The following is a 20672-nucleotide window of genomic DNA, read 5'->3' on the forward strand; positions in this document are numbered from 1 at the left end:
AAAAGCTTGAAATTATAAATTTTTGACCTGTATATTAAAATCTAGCCAGAAAAAAATTTTGGCTTGCCGCTTACGCATCCTGTTCCTCTATCAAGATGAAGAAATACATTCAAGAACAAAAAAATTCAATGAGGAACGAGAAACATCGTTTCTTCTAGATGCCCATCAAGGATAACGTAGGTTCCTGTATAAAATTCTCTATAAAAGCTTACGGAGATCAAATTTTTACATTGGAATTTTTCAAAATTTTCACCAAAATGAGTACCGCATATCGCTACAAACTTCTGGGTGGCGGCACCTATGATGGCAGTTCTTTTCGACAAGGTTTCTTATCAGCTTTCATGATAATGCTCACATTTTTTGGAATACTATACTCCTACATAGATACAACAGATTTAACGGAGTGTCCAGTTTATAAAGAAGAAGTGCCAAAGCTCAAAATTTCATTTGAAAATCAAAGTTATGAAAATCAGTCTGTCAAACTTAAAGTTTGGGATACCATGGACGGAGAGGGATACCAATTTCAAAAAGAGGTAAGTGTTTTGAAATATCAGCTATTATTGAATTTATATTTTCAGCCTGCCCCAATAATCTTAGATCCTCGGTTTGACCAACTTGACCATTTGCCACCATGTGGAAATTTAGAATCTGTGCTAATCAAAAAGGATACTAAAGAATTAATGGAAAATGTTAAGAAAAGTTTTTTGGAGTGCATCAATCCGATAGTTCAAGAATATAAAGGAAAACCAGAAGAGGTATGAATGAAAACTTATATTTTTATAAATTCACATTTCTCAGATGTTTGTTGATTGGGTTCCAAAAGCGGAGACATGTGATAAGCTTGGAATTTTTGACAAGTTGGGAGTAGTCCCATTCGAAAATTTGCATGAGACAAAATGGGCGGTCCTTCCAAAATGTGTAAGTCTCCGAATTTCAGTAGGACAACTTAGAAATTTCAAAACTAAGAAATTTCAGAAAGAAGAGCACACTCTACTTACTTTGGGAGTTGGTCATGATACCATGGCTGAGGAAAAATTCAATGTTACTCTTCCAAATACCAAATTTTATGGAGCTGATCCAATTATTGAGCCAAACCGTCAAATGTACTCTGCATTTGGAAAATTCTTTCCATTCGCTATTGGAAAGCAACCAGGATTCACAAAATTCCGAGTTCTACCTAACCAGAATCAGAAGACTCGCGAGTACGTCTTCCAGGATGTGACAACAATTCCATTTTTATATTTTGTTAATGACATTTTGAAGTTCAAGGTTAGTTTTGCACATTGAAGGTTCAAATCAAATAGTTTCTTGCAGAGAATCGATTTTGCTTGGATTGATATTGAAGGAGGAGAGTTTGAATTCCTCGATCAACTTCATCAGGATGTTACAATTTGTCAATTCAACATTGAAATGCATATGAAGTTCAGACCAGGAGATGGTGCCCAAGTCTTCTCTGAATTCATTTTCAAAGTTCTAGAAAACCAAAAATACGTTTTCCTCAAGTCCACGCACACCGAAGTTGGAGTGCATCGAATGTTCTTCATAAATATTGTGGACAAGGAGTGTTTAGCTAAATTCTTCAACTAGTTTTTAAAAATGTTATTTTGTTGTATCTAGATGAATTTGTATTTACGTAAAATAAATGAATTATAATTTCAACTTGCCGTCCAGACTTGGTGCTCACCGGAGGACACATCCCGGTTTGAAATCAAGATGAAGCATCTAGAGAAATAATTCCATTCTTGTATTCTTGATGCTACTCAGATAGCGCTTTTTTCACCTATCCAAAAATCTCCGGTAGAAAAAAAAAGAAAATCCATTGTTCTTTTCCAATATTCGATTTTCTCTTCTGCCTTTTTAAAATTCAAAATTAGTTCCTCATATCGAAATAAACTTCTTGGCGGAATTCAAGCTCATCTCGGAATGGGATCTTTCTACATTTTTGGTGTCTTCTTAAAATCGCTGCAAACGGACAAAGGAGTTCACAGGATGATATTTATAAATGTAGTGGATAAGGAGTGTCTTTCTAAATTTTTAATTTCCTTCTTTTTTATTCTTTTTTATTTTTAATAATCTCTTTTTCATATAACAAAACGCTTTTAAAGAACGAATTTTATTATACATGTCCATTCGTGCAAATATACAGAACCCGTCGAATCTTTAATTAACACCCTTTCTGGTAACAGTGAATGGGTTCTCAACTGGAATATGTCCAGCCTCTGAGATCACTACATCCTCAATTGGTCTGTCTCCAGCTCCTTTTGGTGTTGCCTCGATCTCTCTAACCACATCCATTCCTTCCAAGATCTTTCCGAATACCACATGCTTTCCATCAAGCCATGAAGTCTTGGCGGTGGTGATGAAGAATTGAGATCCATTGGTATCCTCTCCAGCATTGGCCATTGACAACCATCCTGGTCCGTAATGGGACAGATCAAAGTTCTCATCCTCGAAACGGTCACCATAGATGGATCGACCTCCAGTTCCGTCGCCACGTGTGAAATCTCCTCCTTGAATCATGAAGTTTTCGATGACACGATGGAATTTGCTTCCGACGTAGCCTTCTCCCTAGAAGAAAAGTGCATTTGAAAAGGAATACCGTTAAGATCTTGTTCGGAGGAAACCTGGCGTTTGAAAATTTTTGTCCTTTAAAGATAACATCTAGAAATAGGAAAACTTTGCGCCGAACAAAGCATTATAGGTAGAAAGTATTGAATCTAGATTTGAGGCTAGATATAATATTTTTCTGAAAAAAAATGCTTCAGACACTTGGACCAAACCATAATCTATCTAGACCAACTTGAAAATATTCTCTCACCTCTGGTCTCTGTGCCAACTCGACGAAATTCTTTACAGTTTTTGGCACAACTTCTCCGAATAGTCCGATGACAATTTTTCCAACTGGACGTCCTCCGATTGTCATGTCAAAGTAGACTTTGTCGGTGACACGTGGTCCACGTGCCTCCACTGAAAGGATAATAGCAACGGCTACAAGGAGGAGAGAACGGGTCATCTCTGAAATAATATTTTGGATATTTTGAATAGTTAAGAAGGCGTATGGAAAAAAGAACCAGCTGAAAACCTCAGCAACCAGAAAATCAATAAGTTTCCCGTCTTCTTCTTCTCCAGTTAGCCGGAAAGCGGGAGAGAAAGAAAAGAGTGGACATTTTCGCTTCCCTACATCCTTTTTTATACTTGTGCGTATGTGTGTTTAACGGAGCGTTGAGGAGAGAGGGTCACATATAAAAATTGACCTTGACCTATATTGTTAAAAACACGATAAAAAAGAAGGTAAGACAACACTATGTTTTGATGAGATGATAACATGAAGGTTACTGATAGACCGCATTTGAACATTGAACATACTTTCTTTGCGTCTAAAGTTGGGGACATTTAAAAACATCGCCAATGAAAATTTCGAAAATTTTCAGATTTTTCTCTATTTATCCGAAAAGTTAACTACAGAAGATGAGAGTAACAAAAAGGTTAATTACTAAGATTTCTTACAGAGGAGAGGTCCCGGTCTGAAATTTGAAAGTTATGCCTTGAACAAGAAATTTTAAGACGCATTTGAACTTTGAACATAAATATTTCATTTGTATCTAAAAATAGTATGGGACTTCACGAATAAAAATTTCGGAACTGGTAAAAATCATCATCAGCGAACATGGAATAATCTGGTTTCGAGCTCGATGTGTCGTATCCGAGAACACTTAAAAATGGTGCGACGTCGTCTAATTTTCTCAAAGTATCCTCGCTGAAACAGTCGAACCAAGAAGTCAAGGCTTTTGTGTTGATTGAGTTCTTAACTTGAGACGCGGAGAATTCTTGGCTGAAACCAAAATTGGCTTAATTAGTTGTACAAAGTTTATTACTCATTAAGATCAACTTCCGCTCCAATAAGTTCATGGTGATGAAGCATTTGTTGGGAATACTGTAGGTCTAGAAAATTTGTGATCCGCTGAATTTCTTCCTCCGGTTTTTGTATGAGCCGTTCATAGTAAACTTTGATACACTGGCCCGGAGCATTGTTACATTGGAATAGCATTTTTCGAATTTCCTGATTCCATTTCACAAACATTGATTGCTCATCCGACGTATTATATCCAGCCACTGGAACCTTCCGTTCTATCATACTATGGATTACTGCTCTCGCATCCCGAATCATCAATATAAATTTAGAATTCGGGTACAACCTTTGAATGGTTGGAAGCCAAAGAGCAGTGTATGGATCTTTGTTGCATAGTCTTGGGGCAAGTTCTCCATGCTTTGCGATTATCTGAAACTAGCCTTGACTAGATAATATTCTCTGTAACAACCTCCGTAATAAATGCGGACACTGCATCATCAAAAACTTCTTGGGTTATACCGGAATTATTAACCCAATCTGTCCGCCAGCCGGCTTGCCAAGTAAGGAAGCTTGGAAGGAGCATAGTTTCACCTCCGCTGTAAAAACCAATAAATTATGAAATTTCGGACTGCCCCGTGGGCTGGGGGGAATCCCGATGAAGGCCGATCTACTGTGTCTAGGTAATTCCCCTGAATGCTCACCATCTAACATCCGGATGTGCATCCAAAATTGCTCTCATTAGTGTTGTCCCTGATCTTGGTACCCCTCCTACGAAAATTAGTTGCTCGAAATTAGAAAGCATATTTCTAGAATGTCTTGCATCATTTTCCCCAAAAACTAAAACTTCTTGAGATAAATTTACAGTTTCCAGTTGTCTTTGAAGTTGTTTACTGAATAGTTATAATGAATCAAATATAAACCATTTTTATGGATTACCATTTCATTGAGAAGAAGAGCATGAAAAAAGTTATCAAGCAAAATATAAAGCAATAGAAGAAAAAGCTAAAATGCTGTGAGAATAGTCGTCGGGTGTTGAACATTTTCGCCATGGTAGTTTTTCGAAAAAGGATTTCCGAAAACGGATTATAAATTCAGTTTCAAAGTCATCTGTTTGCACTGTATTTTAATTTTTGGCTAGAAGCAAGCATATTAAACATTGCGATTGAATATAAAATCAGAAGACAACGGATAAATTGCTCCGGGGAATTGTTTGGTTTGTATTAGAGAATTGCTGGAGGATCTCTGAGAAATACTTCTTCGCTTCATCAATGTCTTTTTATCAATTATTGTTGCTGCCATTTTCGGACGAGCTGCCACCTGGATTACGGTCGGACGATTGATGACGACGGGCACTTCGCTGGAAATTACCTGAAAATTTATGTGGGGAGGGAAACACTCAAAAATAACTTTACTATCCAAAAAATATATATTCACATGTATTACAAAAATTCGGGGTCAATGGACCTCAATAGATCGGTGTGTGGGATGCTGGAACATTCACATTTGTCAAAAAAAGAAGTGAAGGGTGATAAAAGTCATAAGGAGCTGATATCGATGGTAGAGTGGTTGCGGCTGTTGTCAGTGGAGACATAGCGAATTTTCTCGTCGAATATCTGGAAAAGTGGAAGCGTGATACAGAAAAATTCTCAAATTTGTCTTTGAATTATAAAATTTCAGACTTAGGTGTTCAGTGAGCAATGAAAAAAACAAACTTTAACATTTCCACCTCCTGGTCGATGATTCATATTATCCTTGGATCCCACTTTACTCTCCGCTTTCCAGTTCAACTTCTGGCTCAGAATCTGAAAATAAGAACAAGCTGAAAAACCACACCAAGGAAAAAGCCAATCGTTTCGGTGCTAGTGTTACCTGAACATTTCCCCCAGTTGGCTTATGAGCAGCGTTATCCATAGATCCAACTTTAGATTTGGCATCCCAGTTCAACTTTTCGGATACAATTTTCACATCAGACTTGGCTGGTTGATAATTGGTTTTGGATCCGACCTTCGGAGAGGCGTAAGAGAAATCAAGTCTTCGATTCTCGATATGAACATTTCCACCACCAGCGACATGGTTTGCGTTTTTCATTGAGCCAACTTTGGATTGGGCTACATATTGCTGAAAAATTCTGAAATAGAATGACAATTCTACAAGTTAACGACTCACTCTTTTCTCTGAGAAAATCTCCACATTTCCTCCTCCTGCCTTATGATTGGTCACACTTCCCACTTTACTTTTTACATTCACAAATTTGGCATTTACTTTTGGAGTGAACTTTCCGACATTATCAATGCTCCGAGTAGATGTTGACTTCTGAACATCCGAACGTTCTCGTGACATTTTTCTGAAAATTTGAATACTTTTAAGAGATAGAAGCTTCTGAATATCACTATAATATCATACTATGTGTATATGTTTCAATACAAAACAATTTAACTCGAGAAATGTGAGGAAATCGAGAAAAAAGAAGAGAAAAATGTGAGGAAATGGAAGGGTTTGGACAATAAAGGAAGCAATTATATAGAATAAGCAGACGGGTGCCTATGGGCACACCTTCTGAATACAATTGCTGTCGGGATACAATTTCTGATTTCCAGGGAATATAATGAAGGCTTTAAAATTTTTGTTATTGCTAGTGGTTCTTTTTTAATTCTAATGTTTATCTCAGTGGATTTTTATCTCAGTGGATCAGCCAGGAAATTGTCAATTCTGGTGTTTAGGTACTTTTAGTTACACATAGAGCACATGTCTTCAAAGTGACAATCATGATTGTTGAAATAACTTTTTTTCATTAGTGAAACTCAGTAAACTTACGATATGGGTCTTGGTGATGGAGCAGTTGAAGCTGTCTGTCTGGGTGTACTAATAGTACGGGGAGTATGAGAAGTTGCCACAGTGGAGGGTCTGCAAAAAAAGAAATGCTAAATAAAAGATCAGTGGTCACTAGGAGCTCATTTTCAAAACTTTGGTTCAAAATACACAGTCCTCACTTTATACTTTTAAAGTATTTCGTTTTATAAAAGTTTTCGAAAAATCGCTCACCTTGGGATAGACGCGGTGGGTGCTGGAGGTTTGGGTTGCCTCAAAACCACATTTGGTGGTCGGATTCCAGATCTGACAGGTGTCTTCTGTGCCACTGGAACTGGACTAATCTGCTTCTTGTCTTCCACAGTCTCATTCTCATTGTTCTGCATGATTCTATTATGACGCTCAGTTGGTGACATCTCGGATTCAGAAAATTTGAGAGATTCCAGCTCACTAGACGCTATGTCGTCCATGATGGGTGGGTCGGGTATAGGACTTTGAGATTCTGTTCTTGGACTGGTGATTTTTTCTTCTTGGACTTGTTTCAGAATTTGTTCCTCAACTGGTGAGTTTTCTGGTTGAGGAGTACACGATTTTCCAGTAGGCTCGGATGGTGGACTTGGGATAGTGGCTTCTTCTTCTTCTTGCGGAGTTGGAACTAAATTTGTATTTTTCACTAATTACATTTTTTATAGTATTACTCACCAATTACCAATTCCTCTTCTTCTTCTTCTTTTTCTTGTGTGACTTCTTCTGATTCAACTACCTCCTGAATCTCTGTAACCGGCGTTGGTTCTCTTTCTAGTTCCGATTCTGGAACTTCAGGCTCTGATTCCTCTGGAGTAGTCAAATGTTGTTCCTGAATACGTTATTTTATGTAGAAACTTGAGACAAGCGCAATTCAAAAAAAAAGCATGACGACAAAAAAGAGGCAAATTCAGAAAAGTTCAAAGAAAGCGTGTCACAAAAAGCAAATAGAAGAATTCTGTTTTCTACAGTGTGAAATGTAACACTAGGGGTGTATTCATGTAGAAAAATGTGAGGAAGGATAAATGGTAAATGTGCCATATAAATGTGTCCTTCGCGAGATTTGGGGTCAACAAAAAAAGCGGAAAGGGATCAAAAGGGACAAGGATTAAGAGATCCAAAATTCTGCTCCTTTGTTTTTTGGCTCTATGAACCACGATACCACGTGTGGCTCACTAGTTAGTATTCTATTTGAGATGAGAGGAGGAAATGAAGAAATAGTAGTGAATAATGTACAAACACACAAAGACAACCGCACTGTGAAATTGAATACTTTTATTTTTCTTCTTCTTTTAGGGGGTCTACCAAAAAGAAGGGCTAGGGGGGATTTTGTGTATCCTTTTGTTCTTCTGTTACTAATGGAATTTAATAGTACAGTTACCTTAAATAGACTTATGGTTTTTTTTTGTGATATATTAACCAGGAACGAAAAAAAAACTAAAAATAAAAGAAAAAACTGGCTTCTGGAAGGGGCGAAAAAGAGTGATAGAGTAAGTATCCATAAAAATTTAGCGTTTTTTTCTTCGTTTTTTCCTAGCTGCTACGCTAACGAAAAGCGAGAAAAAAGTGTGTGTATTTGTATTTGGAATAGTGTTTTGTTGCCGAAAAAATACAAACAAATAGTGAGAGGAACTACCTGTGAGGGGACAATAAGCTAAAGAAACACAGCCACTCAAAAACGCAAATGAAAAGGGAAAACATATTATAACGGCGATTTTTTGGAAGATGTTGGTAACTTTTTGATCTGACTTATTGTCTGAAATGTTTTGAAAACGAACTGGAAATCCACAAATTAGGAAAGTTTAAAAGGTTTGAAGTCGTCTCCTAATCAAACCTAACTGGAAAACATTTGAGCTTAATGACCTAAAAACCTAGAAATGCTCCAAAAATCCTTTAAAAATCCAACAACCTCGAAATCCTCAAAACCACTAATTGCATAAATAGCCAGATATATTTTCTATAAACTCTCAAACCACAAACTTCTCAAAACCCACTAAAGCCTCATCCATTGAAAACTCATTCACGATTTTAAATTTCGGTGTATGTGTGTAAGTCTCTCTATGTACGTCCGTTTTTCTCCCTTTCGAAGATGATTACTGTTGTCGGACAAAAAAGAAGGACACCCCTATTCGTGTCTAATTCTCTCTAAAACTTATACTATTTCTCTTAAGGAAGACACTCAATTCATCCTCTTCCAAAGAGGACGACGTCGGTGGGATTCTCTAATTCGAAATGTGAAGAATAGAGAATGAAGTGTGTCTTTTGACAGTCTGGTTAACCCTGGTAAAACCACAGGTCCATAGGAAAAAAACAACCGATCACACCGACTAGATGCTCTTTCTCAAACTGGGTCGAAATTCAAACAACTCAAATAGAGTGAACTAAAGAGAAAACCGATGATCTGATTTTTTTTGCCTTCTTTCCTGTCTTTCTTATGTCAATAAATCAAGGAGAAGCGGGTAGGAAAAGGAGAAAACGAGAATTAGACACCAAAAAATGGCTAATATCTCAGCAGATGGTAGGTAAAAAGTTGAGGCCAGGTGATGTTTACCAATAGTAATAAAATGAAAAAAATTGTGTAAGATGGATGGTCAATGTTAAGAGAGGAGTTAGTCAGGCGTGCTTAATTTGGGAATAAGTGGCCTGATAGGGATTTTCGAGGTTTCGATGTCCTGTCAGAAAGCTAGAGGTACCAGACGTAGAAGTTAACAATCAAGAAGGCAGTTATAGTACCGCCCATAAAATTTAAAAAAAAAGAAAAAAAAGGAAAAGAACATTTGGTTTTGAGTTCTCCAAAGGTAAGAATATAAGACGCAGTTTTTTGTTTTTAGTACAGCTTCAAGGTTCTGAAATGAGATTCATAAGTTTTAATGGTACCGTATCTAGCTTCAAAAAACTAAAGTTAGGACCTCTTGACCACAAGGAACTAGAGAAAAAAGAACGGATAACCCGGCTAAGAGGGAAAAATAAGTGAGGGATAAGGGAGATAAGAAGAGAATGGAAACATTATGAGAACCACACAAACAACAACTAATTCTCCCTCTCTTTCTATGTTTTTCATCTCACAGACCGCCCATTAGACATCACCCATCCCTCATTTTGTTCCGTTTTGTGAGAAGAAGGCGTTCTCATGGATATATTCCACTAATCAAACGAAAAGAGGAGAAGTCGACGTCTTCCGGTTCAAGGACGGCGTCTTCTAATTGAGTAGATTCCAAATCTTCCAAAACTGGGATTTCATTGAAGCCAAAAAACCAAACAGAAACTGGAAATGTTGTATTTAACTAGAAAACAATTCAAATTTAAATTTTTAATGAAATCAAAACCCATGAACCCACTTATGAAAGTGACATGTGCATTGGCAGATTGCCAATTTCCAAAAGAGTGACAAATGAGAATCGGGGAAGGAAGGAGGAGGATGAAAAGAGAGATTTAATGAGGGGAATTGAAATATTTGTCTTTTCCATTTTGACCAGTCAAATGCAAAAAGCAGTAGCTGCGAAAAAGCCACCACACACAAAAGGGAGGACTTCACTCATATACGGCTGAGCACATATCGAGATTTACCAATTGATCCTGCCTTGTTGGATCTGAATTCTCATCTTCTTCAGAATTATGGGATTCAGCAAATTCAGATTCCGGAGTTGACATCTGAAATTTTTGATTTCATAGGAACAGTGAAAAATGTAGCGGTAAGAGTTAGATTTGAGTTGAAGACGAGTTGTAACACATTTTAAAAAATACATATTTTTTTCAGTTAAAAATTTTTCAATGAATTAACGCTCCGGAAAAAAACTGGATCCATTTAGAACCTAAAATTTTTGAAGAGGATGGGGGATAGGTAAGCAAACAGTGCTTGCTTGCCAACGTAAGTGATCGGAAAGAAAGGGGTGTCATTAAAAATTCAATATTTGCTAATGGATGTTATAATCTACACCAGGTGGTAGATAGGTTTCTGATGGAACAGTGTGCAAAGACTTACAATGTACTAACTGATTTTTGACGACAATGTTCTTTGTACTGATAGTGCGAAATAAAGGAACCTATCATTGCGAGAAAAAACAGTAAAACCTGTAATAGAAGTGCACCTTTAATAGAATGACCTCTCAAATAGAAGGGTCCTCCGGGAGAGGTTGGAAACATAGAAGGTCCCCTTCAAAATGTGTTTTTAAGATAAAAAATATTCGTACGTATACATAAGAAAATATTGAACTTTGAACCAAAATTCGCCGAATGTCCAGATGATAAATGTGGCCGGAAACATAAAAGCGCCCCTCTAATTGAAGGGCCCTGGAAGGGCCCTCCGTAGGTATTTTACAACAATAAAAGGGCCGGCCATTACAGGTCTTACGGTATTTAAGACCTAATAACGGCTAGACAAGGAACCATTCAACTGAAAAAGATCCTTGGTAATGGGGCACAGAACCCAATGAAAAAATTCGAAAGAAGTCATGTAAATGGAAACAATTTTCGAGAAATCTCAAGAAATTTTTGAATTATAAAACACTTTTTAAAATGCTAGATCACCAAACCAGTAGAGAAAAAAGCGCTAAAAAGAATCATCTTTCCTTGCTCCATATTTCATGAAAATTCCGTGTTGTATATCCACCCATCTCTCACTCTTCATCAGAAAAGACGTCAAGCTTTTTTCTCGTTGTCGTCTTCGTTTTTCCCATGATCTAGTATTTTCGGAGAAAAAAAAAGAGTGTGTGGGGAAAAAACGAGGAGACTCTCTAAAAATATGCACAAATCAATGAGTGAGACGAGAAAAGGAAAAAAGCAGCAAGAAGAAAAAAAGGAATACGAAGTTCTGGTTCTTTTCACTTCTACTTCTTCTATCTTTCAAAAGGCAAACGAATAGAGAATGTGCTCAGAATATATGAAGAAGTAGGAGGAATAGTGTATAGAGAGGGACCCTTTTTGCATATAGGGTACCTTTGTGGAAATACAAATGAGTTGGCTGACGGGAGAGAGATGGGAAGAGAAGAAAGAGTTAAAGGAAAAAGGAAATGAGAAAAGATTGAGTGGAAAAAGGAAGAGTAGTCTACTATGCCTCTTGAACGGATAGAATATTGCTTTATATGGCACAACGAGAAAATATATTGAGCAGGCTTGACAAACGTAGCTTGATGTTTTTAGATTTTCAAAAAGCCCGAGGTCGTACTATTCGAAAGGTATAAATATTAGACATTTTAGCTGAAGCAATAAAAACTACTTGATGTTTTAGTTGATTTTCGGTCATTTTGCCATTATTAAAAATTCTGTGATTGAAAAGTTTTTTAATCTAGGTCTGTTTTACACCCTCCTAATTTTTCAATTTGATGGGAAGCTTGATAGCCGAGCTCTAGACTTCTGAAAATGTCCAAACTATTTTTATATTTTCTCTAATCTAGACCATCTGGCTCCTAAACTCTAAATACTCATAAGACTAATACTTATGAGTTTCGTAACATATTCTGATTGTGATGGATGGGGTATAACGAAAAGAGGGAAATACGAAGAAGAAGAAGACACACCCATTTCTTTTTAAGACACCAAAAAAGTAACAAAAAGGCAGGGAAACTGAACAAGAAGACGAGAATAGAGGCGTTTTCAAGATAGTGAGAATAAATAGAAATAAGGTGTGAAAATGTTATTCTGATAGGAGACAATATTTGTCTAATTATGTCATGAACAAAATCACAAGAAGAAAAAATGGTTCTACAGAAAAATACTCCATCTCAAAAAATATCTAACTTTAAACCAAAAAACACTTGGACAAAAAATGGATGGCCATCTCAAAAATACATGCATCTCTCATTATTTTTGCATGTGTTTCTCCCTAAGCTCTTTTTTTACCACGAGCATCCCTTCACATTTTTCATCCATTTCTAATTGTTCTGGTTGTTCGGGAGTGATGATAGTCGGCTTTCTTATAGATGAGTCTGTTAGAGGTCCATAGAAAAAACTGGGATGGAGATTTGAAGAATAGTGAGGTATCTGAAAACGGGATCTTGGAGAAAGAAGGTCTTTTTTTTAAAATGCAAAAATGCTGACATGTGTCATTTTTCTTATCGGCCTAATCTTAATTTACTTTGCTTTTTTTTTGAAGAAGAGGTTTTTTCAGAATTTTTAGAAACTAAGCTCTGAAACAATATTTTCAGCATTCTGATACGATTTCCATGTTAACTTGATTAATTTATTTTTGAATAATAACAGGGTTTACAACTTAGCGTGTTGAGAATACCGTGAACACTCTAATAAAACGTCACCCGGACCGTCTACTGTGGGCTGATTTATCTCACTTCTTTTGAAAGATATCAAAAAGTTGTCAACTAATAAAATGTTTATCATGATATCAGCAACATTTTATAAGTGAATCACTTTTTGATATCTTTCACAGAAAATAAGATACAGAAACTCAAATTTGAAGATTCGGGGGGCGTTCTATTAGAGTGTTTACGGTACTTTAACTTAAATTATCTAAATTTTATTTGCGTTTTAAAAAGTATGCTAACTGACGAAATTTTTGTCACAATATCAACAACATTTTAACTGTTGACCCTTTTTTGATATCTCTTATAGAAATGGAGCTAACTGAGCCCAAAGTTAAAGTATAGGGTAACCTTTTAATAGAGTGTTTACGGTAAGTGTCCCAAAATACACTTTTGGGGAGTTTGAAAACGAAATATCATGAATATTTATTATCGGTATATGGAGTGCAGTATATAAAATTCCGGAACATGGTTTTATTAACAATTCTTTATTTCTTTTTAAATTAAAACATTAAGAATCTGACAGGACAAAAACAGGACAAACAGCAAGTTATATTTATTACTCAAGTCGATCAATCAAACGAAGCGGACTCGCGTTTGGCATTGCCAAGTTGCCTGAAAAATTCAATAAATTAAAATTTCTTGAATAATGTGGAACATAGCCACCATCGGCCAAATCAACTGGAGGGGAAACTGCTAAACTTTTGCATGTTGCGAATTTTGAAAAAAGCAAGTTAGCAATTTGCTACTTGTATCTTAAGAATGTGATACTATTTTGTATGAAACAAGAAGATTAAGAAAAAGCAAATATGATCCTACTACAGTAATCCCTAATCTTTGACAGCTTACTTATAAAGCCCATAAAACTGATTCCTCTTTCCAACCATACGGAATGGCGAGAAGAATACTGATGGAACGTCGCTGCGGACTTGCTGAAATATATTCTCACTCAACTTCCAGACATTTGAATAATTAACTCACTCTCTCTGGAACCTCATAGTCCAGAGTGTACGCATTGCTGACACAAATGACAGTAGCCAAAAGGAAGAAGCACATCAAGAATCCGCGAATCATTTTTGAAAGGATGAACTCTGAAACTAAAAGTAGGAAGTTAGGAAAGAAAAATGGTTTTTTCATATGAGAGCACAATGGACAAGTACTAATCTCTCAAAAATGGGATGTGACACAAAAAATGAAAAAAAGGAAAGGCGGGGAGAAGAAAGATTCAAATACCAGTACACTTCACTGAGTGCTCGTTTTATGCCCCCTACTCTTCGGTTTTTTCAAAAGTGATTTCATCACACTTCGGCAATTTTTCAACGGAAGTATGAGAAATGAAATGTAGAGAGGGCGGAATTTTATTTGAATGGTGTAGGCCTGTGGGTGGGTCAGATGTATACGGATTTAGAACGGCCTGTCGTGATTTTTAGTCATATTTATATCTTGTGAGAAAGGTGGGCGGGAGGCGTTTTCTATTCTTTAACTCTAATTTTATTTGGGTCAATGTATTTTCGGAATGTGACTTGGGTACTGAGAAATTGGCAAGTTATGGGAATATCATGCGCTAAAACCAACAAACAGATTTTCGTGATTTGGGTATTTTTCGTCTATGAGTGTTCTGAAAAAAAGACGCGCGCTTCTGAAAACTTTTGAAGCTCAAAGCTTACGGGACCACACAACCAACGTTCATTGGATTTCCGGTCTACCGGAACTTGGTGGTACTCGACATGAGTCATGTGAACGACCAGTCTTCAGCAATGCATAATTTTAGATGCCGGATTCTAGAACCCAGAAATTGAATGAAATGGGAAATTCCCAAAACAGGTCCTTTTACTCATAGAAGCTAAATAACAACTGGTCACGCCTTCAGGATTCTCAGAAGGCGTCACGCTTCTTTAGGTCACCAGATTTATGAAAGATGACGTCGGAACTCCGTTCTCGGACATCTAGAAGAAAACAACTCTAGAAAATTTTTGAAAAGGTTCATAACTGAATTTCCAACTACTACTGATACACATGAAGTATTTTGACGCCCAAAAAAAACGCCAGGAGGTTCTTACGAAAAATTAAAAATCCTAGGAAAAGCAGTGACATCGAAAATGGGAAAAAATGTCTGTTTTGTTTGTCTCGGGTTTCTTTTTTTTGTAATCGAAAATTGATGAAACTGGATGTACAAAAATGAGGAGAAAAAAGTAAATGACACATTAAAGGAAGAAAAATATGGAAGTGGGATATGAGAAATGCATAACTGGTGGTGTGGAATTTTAATGACGCTGTTTTTCGCACAGAAAAATTAGTCATGAGAAATTTTTATGATGTATACTGATCTGGAGAGCTTAGAGTTGAAGAAGAAAAAGGAGAAAATGGAAATTATAAAGATATCGCTGGAAATACTAGGACTCCGGACAATTCAAATTGAAAAAAAAAACACATACAGTTCCGGTCAATAAGACATACAACACCCCAGTTTTCAATTGAATTTCGGCCATTTCGAACCTATTCAAGAGTTTGGATCTCGACTGTCAAGGTTCAGATCACTGAAAATTTTGGAGTCTAAAATAGATTGGAAACTTTGCACTTACAGATTTTGTTGAAAATTGCTAACTTTTCAGCTTATTTTGATAAAATGGTCATCATATTATTGCCAACATTTTATTAATTGACAAAATTTTGACATCTGTAATAGAGACCGAGATAATTGACACTTAAAACAGATCTAGATTGGAACCTTTGCAATCACAGATTTTTTTGATAATCCCTTTTTATTTTCGATTTCAGAAAGACACCTGTTTTCTCACATTTTCAGTACAAAAGCCGGCTAAATAGATGTGTCTTTTAGAAATCGCCAAATAGCTGAAAACTAGCAATTTTCAAAAATTATGCGATTGGAACTTGACAGCCGAGCTCAGACTTGGAAATGGTCAAAATAATCAGGAATGTTGGTTCTTATTGCCCGGTATTGTGTACATGGTTATTGAAATGAATGTTACATCGTTTAGATTTTGAGAATATAAAAATCTCAGTTTCATAAGATATCAAAAAGTTAAAGTCTGGAATCTGAAAATCTATCTATTTATGTTCTCAGAACCACAAGAGATTTAAGGATTGTGTTTCATTATGACTTCCAAGTTTCATCACACAACAGTCTTCACAACTTTCAGATCCATAAAGTTACGTTCCGATTGAGAATTCGTTGGAGATCTTTCGAGAGCCCTCTAGAAATCAAAACTCAAGAACATTCACGTGATCTTCCACACCCATTTTTTTGGTTTCCTGTGATCTCGGAGATTCTATCGATGAACACGATGTTCGTGGTGTGTTACAACACAGACTCTCCTCTTAAACGGAGGGCGTCCTTTTGATCCGCGAAACTCGTTCGCACTTCTCCATTTTCTCTCCATTTTCGCTGCTTTTTTGGCTGTTTCTCCCCCTGTATTACGCAATTAGGATACGCGGCAATACGCGCCGCCCGTTTGCCACCAACAACAATAGATGTTTCTTTAAGTACTCTAAAGCGTGTCGCCTTGCCAACTGACCATTTTTATTTTCCAGTTTCAGATTGAAAACGATGTATGAGAAGATGAAGTTGGGGAAAGATCGCTTTGTGAGTAGCAACATGAAGTAACTTTGGTAGTTTAATATTTTCAATTTTGCTCAAATTCAAACTGTCAAACTTATTCAACTGAAACTGTGTTCAATTTGTCTTCATAATCGTTTCGAGAAAACGAATTGTATTTGATTATGTATTTTTTAAAAATCATATTACAGTATCTTGCCATTCCCATTACCTGGGATAAGTGTAGCACAAAATGAAGTTTCTAGTGTAAACAATCATATCCTTATTGTCCCTTATAATTTTGTATGACATCTATAAAAATGTACTACACTTGCTTTATCAGTTGGCAGCTTTTTTGGGTCAAAATTAAATTAATCCGCCTTCGGATCCCAATCTACCAAAGTCTATAGAGTCTATATATACCAAAGTCTATAATTTCGTCTATCTTGCAAATCTAATCAGATTAAATTACATATTCCAGAACAATAACAAAAACAAACAATTTATCACATGGCTGATTAAATTAGCGTTAACGGGAGTTAATTTGTATAATCTGGAATTCAGATGACAACTAGTCTTAAGGATTTTTTAAGATGACTACTTCAATAAATGAAGAATAAAAAAAAAGAAGTTTTAGAGCTTAAAATGTATTACGTTCAATAAAAAGAAACTGAAAGTCTATGAGCAATGAAGCAGAGTTTTTTTTCGTTTCCACTATCACTGTTTCAAGTATCCGCGTCTGTGACAGAATACTAGTTGCCCCAACCTATTCGAAAACGATTCCATTTATTCCCCGATCCATGAGAAGGCCAATTCTCCGCGCCTCTTACGCAATCATCCGCCAATCCCTTCGTAATTTCCCATTCTCTTACATCTATTTTTTCCGCGTTTCCATTTCTTTCCCTTTTCTGCTTTCTCTCTCTGTCTCTTTTTTCTGATTCCTCTTCTGCTTCCTCCGATACAGTGCCCAAATTGTCAGCTGGTCACATCTTCATACCAACCAGTTCTCTATTTCTCTACATCTCCATAGGTCTCCCTTTGGGCTTTTCCCTAAAGCGAAGGACATGGTTTTCGAAACAAACCGTATCCTATTTCATGTGTCATCTTTTTTTTTCTATTGCATTGCCCTTTTTGAAAATTTCCAAGAATTTCTGGAGCCAAGAAAGTTCCATGTTTAGGTTTAGATTTCTATAGGTTTAGATGTTTGGCAATTCTAATTTTGCATTCAAACAATGATAAAATTGGAAAATTATACTTCACCAGTCATCTGCTTGCCGCGAATCCGGCGCTCCAATCATCTGGCTGGTGCGCCTTCGGCGCGATTAAATCTAGTGTTTTACTGGTTGAAAATTTCAGATAATCCCAAGAAAAACTAATGCTCCATTTCCTTGCTTACATTATTTAGAGCGTTCAAGCTTTCCAACCTAGACGGGGTAGAAGACGTTAGTATAAGTCTGACAAAATCGTTGCAACATTTTCGCAGAATTCAAAAAATAGTATCATCTGGATTTTGTAACACAAACGTTCCTCTCTGAAAATTTTACACCTTTGCAGAACGCACAAAAAACTACCTCCAATCTATTTCGTCACCTATTCCACTTTGTGCCCTTTGATCATCATCATCACTTCTTTTTTAAGCATCATTATTACACTTATCTCTTCATCATCATCATTTTTTATCCCAATCAGAACACACCGTGGCCTAATCGGCTAAAGTACCTCATTTACCATCACATGGCTTCCTTCTGCTTATAGACAAGCCGTCACACGATGTATATATTACAGAGAGATTTGTTGCCAACTTCTAGATGCTTCTTTTTTCAGATAGTCATGTATTCAGTCTTTTAAAAAAATTAAACTTTTCTAGATAATTTTTTCATTTAGCTACCATTAACTTTTAACTCTGAGCCAATTTTTCCGGGTTCCTGTCCAAGATATGGAAGAGTAATCAACTGATAAACTGTTTATGATAACATCAGAAGAGTTTTTTATAGTTAACACACTTTATATCTATCATAGAAATCGAATAAAATCAGCTTAAACTTGACAGTGTGGAGGTCTTTCTATCACAGGTTTCACAGTAAGCCATTTTTCGACTGCTCTGTTCTCTTTATTCCAGTTTTGTACCTCTTACCTATAACTTGTTATCAAAACTAAATCATCACCCTCTTCAAAATTTTCTCAATTATTTTTTAGATCCAATTTCAAAAATGCAAGCAAAACTGTTTATGATCCCTTGGCTCATCGAGCTCGTCTATTCACAACGAATAGTTCCTCCAGCCACAAATCCAGCGGCACCTCCAGTTTTGGTAAGTCTTCCCTATTTTCAATGACGTCACCTGATCCTCTTCGTCTGATATATCATATCTGGTTCAATAAAAATCTTAAGGTCACGAGAGGTCTTGTGGGAGATTGCGAAACTGTTATAGGCATAAATCTACATATCTTTAGAATAGAAATCCGGTTCGTAAATTCTGATATTGGAAATTATGTTTAGAAATCGTACATATTTCGTCGTAGGAGTGTTCTATGAAAAATACCAGAAATTAAATTTTCAGACCAACGACCTTCTAGTAGACGCCCACCGTCGGCACTTTCTGGAAATGCTCAGAAGGCAACAGCAAATAAATGATGCTCTTCTTCTCAACAATGCACTCTTGCATCCTCTTCCACCACTTCATATTCCAACAAATCCAACCGAGCCACTACTTCCACCTGCTCCGCAACTTTTCAATCCATTTGCTCCCGCCACGAGTCGTAAGAACAAATTAGACCGTATAAACAACAACTAACATTTTTTAGAAGGCTCCACCAGCAAATTAGGAACATATGGAAAGGAAGAGGAACCGGAGAAGAAAGAAACGGACGAGGTAAACTCGTCTGTTGAGAAAGACGGAACTGTTGAAAGCCCTCAAAGAACCGACGTGGTTAAGAAGACGTTGGCAGGAGTGAAAACTGTATCAATTCAAAAGAAAGCAAGCGTGGCATCAGATAGTGTTGTAGAGAGCGACATTCGTCCCATTCCTCCAACAACAACCACGATTTCGCCAGAAGATCTTGAAGTCGTTCAGTTGTTCAAAAAGTTGAATTTGAGTAAAGAAGAAACGAAAAGCATAGTTGAGAGGGTCGAGCAGGTAGTCAGAGAAAAACTGATGAGTAAGAAGTTGGAGCAAGAAACGACGACTACCACAGAGGCAACGACGACAACTTCTACCACCACCACAACTAAAGCTCCTACGACTACTACCACACTAGAAACAACAACTTCTACTACAGAGGCTCCTGTGACTACTACAGAGCCATCAGTGGTCACAGAGGAGTATGTTGAAGAGGAGGATTATGTACCACCGACTTCTTCACCACCGTGAGTTTGGAAAATTTTAAAATTTTGAATATTCATTAAACGTTTCAGACCTCAAATGCACATCAGAAGTGGAGAAACCATCAATAACCTAGTGCTTCTCCAACGCAATAACCTCAAACACCATCCTATTAGAATCCAGGAGAAGAAAATCCCAGAGCCATTGGAATCTGAAGAAATCTCTCAAGGATCTGTCAAGACCTCGCTCACTCATCTCCCAATATTTGTGGCCAATGAAGAAGAAGAAAATGGGGACGCTCAGAGTTTGAAATCATCACTTCATAAGAGAATTCTGATTGCTTCAAAAGATAGAGAGAAAGAGAATGAGAAAGATTTGTTAGTGGATTTTGCAACTGGTGCTCCGTTGGATCTAACGGATGTGGAGGTTAAAACTAAGAATCCAGAAGCGCTCCCAGCTGCCACGTCATCAGTATATTCTACATTGCCAACAGTGACAAGTAGGCCCGTTGCTCCACCAAGGCTCAATTATGTAAGAACCTTTTGAAATCTATAAATTATTATTCCCTAAAAATATTCCAGCACGAAAGAACCGATTTTGAGCGCTTGGCATCTGACTATCAACGTAGACTGGAGCACGCTGGAGACATTAACAAGATCCTTCAGAAAATATCAGAAAATGCATATATCTCATTAGGTAATATTTCTAAAATTCAATTGACCTAATTTTTTCTATATTTCAGTAGAACGTGGTGGTCGTCGAAGGCTGTTCGGAAACTGAACTCTTCTTTTTTTCCTGAAATATAATTTATTTTTTATTATTCCTTGTTTGTATATATCTCTCAACATTGCAATCTCCAA

At 36.8% G+C, this 20672-nt stretch overlaps 6 protein-coding genes across 6 annotated transcripts; 2 read left to right on the forward strand and 4 right to left on the reverse strand.

Moving 5' to 3' along the window:
* Window positions 1-257: 257 nt before the first annotated feature.
* On the forward strand, window positions 258-1587 carry CBG15243 (the record flags this gene model as incomplete). The annotated part of the gene is made up of 5 exons (XM_002642913.1): window positions 258-533; window positions 579-755; window positions 799-918; window positions 976-1269; window positions 1315-1587. The coding sequence occupies 5 exons, from the start codon at window positions 258-260 to the stop codon at window positions 1585-1587; spliced, it is 1140 nt and encodes a 379-aa protein (XP_002642959.1).
* Window positions 1588-2160: 573 nt separating this feature from the next.
* Cbr-cyn-6 lies at window positions 2161-3013 on the reverse strand (the record flags this gene model as incomplete). Its single annotated transcript, XM_002642912.1, has 2 exons — window positions 2161-2568; window positions 2819-3013. The coding sequence occupies 2 exons, from the start codon at window positions 3011-3013 to the stop codon at window positions 2161-2163; spliced, it is 603 nt and encodes a 200-aa protein (XP_002642958.1).
* Window positions 3014-3621: 608 nt separating this feature from the next.
* Cbr-tpst-2 lies at window positions 3622-4652 on the reverse strand (the record flags this gene model as incomplete). Its single annotated transcript, XM_002642911.2, has 4 exons — window positions 3622-3832; window positions 3876-4279; window positions 4320-4446; window positions 4552-4652. The coding sequence occupies 4 exons, from the start codon at window positions 4650-4652 to the stop codon at window positions 3622-3624; spliced, it is 843 nt and encodes a 280-aa protein (XP_002642957.2).
* Window positions 4653-5385: 733 nt separating this feature from the next.
* Cbr-ptl-1 lies at window positions 5386-10333 on the reverse strand (the record flags this gene model as incomplete). The annotated part of the gene is made up of 8 exons (XM_045243278.1): window positions 5386-5463; window positions 5563-5652; window positions 5720-5968; window positions 6017-6194; window positions 6665-6754; window positions 6893-7313; window positions 7361-7514; window positions 10250-10333. 8 exons carry the CDS (start codon window positions 10331-10333, stop codon window positions 5386-5388), a joined length of 1344 nt encoding a protein of 447 aa, XP_045095631.1.
* A 3175-nt stretch (window positions 10334-13508) lies between these two features.
* Window positions 13509-14010, reverse strand: CBG15239 (the record flags this gene model as incomplete). The annotated part of the gene is made up of 3 exons (XM_002642909.1): window positions 13509-13551; window positions 13786-13868; window positions 13918-14010. 3 exons carry the CDS (start codon window positions 14008-14010, stop codon window positions 13509-13511), a joined length of 219 nt encoding a protein of 72 aa, XP_002642955.1.
* Window positions 14011-18702: 4692 nt separating this feature from the next.
* On the forward strand, window positions 18703-20592 carry CBG15238 (the record flags this gene model as incomplete). The annotated part of the gene is made up of 6 exons (XM_045243279.1): window positions 18703-18801; window positions 19051-19249; window positions 19295-19856; window positions 19905-20343; window positions 20394-20508; window positions 20555-20592. 6 exons carry the CDS (start codon window positions 18703-18705, stop codon window positions 20590-20592), a joined length of 1452 nt encoding a protein of 483 aa, XP_045095632.1.
* Between the last annotated feature and the right edge of the window lie 80 nt (window positions 20593-20672).

The sequence above is a fragment of the Caenorhabditis briggsae genome (genome assembly GCF_000004555.2).
Source record: "Caenorhabditis briggsae complete genome, chrIII, whole genome shotgun sequence".
In the NCBI taxonomy this organism is placed as follows: domain Eukaryota; kingdom Metazoa; phylum Nematoda; class Chromadorea; order Rhabditida; family Rhabditidae; genus Caenorhabditis; species Caenorhabditis briggsae.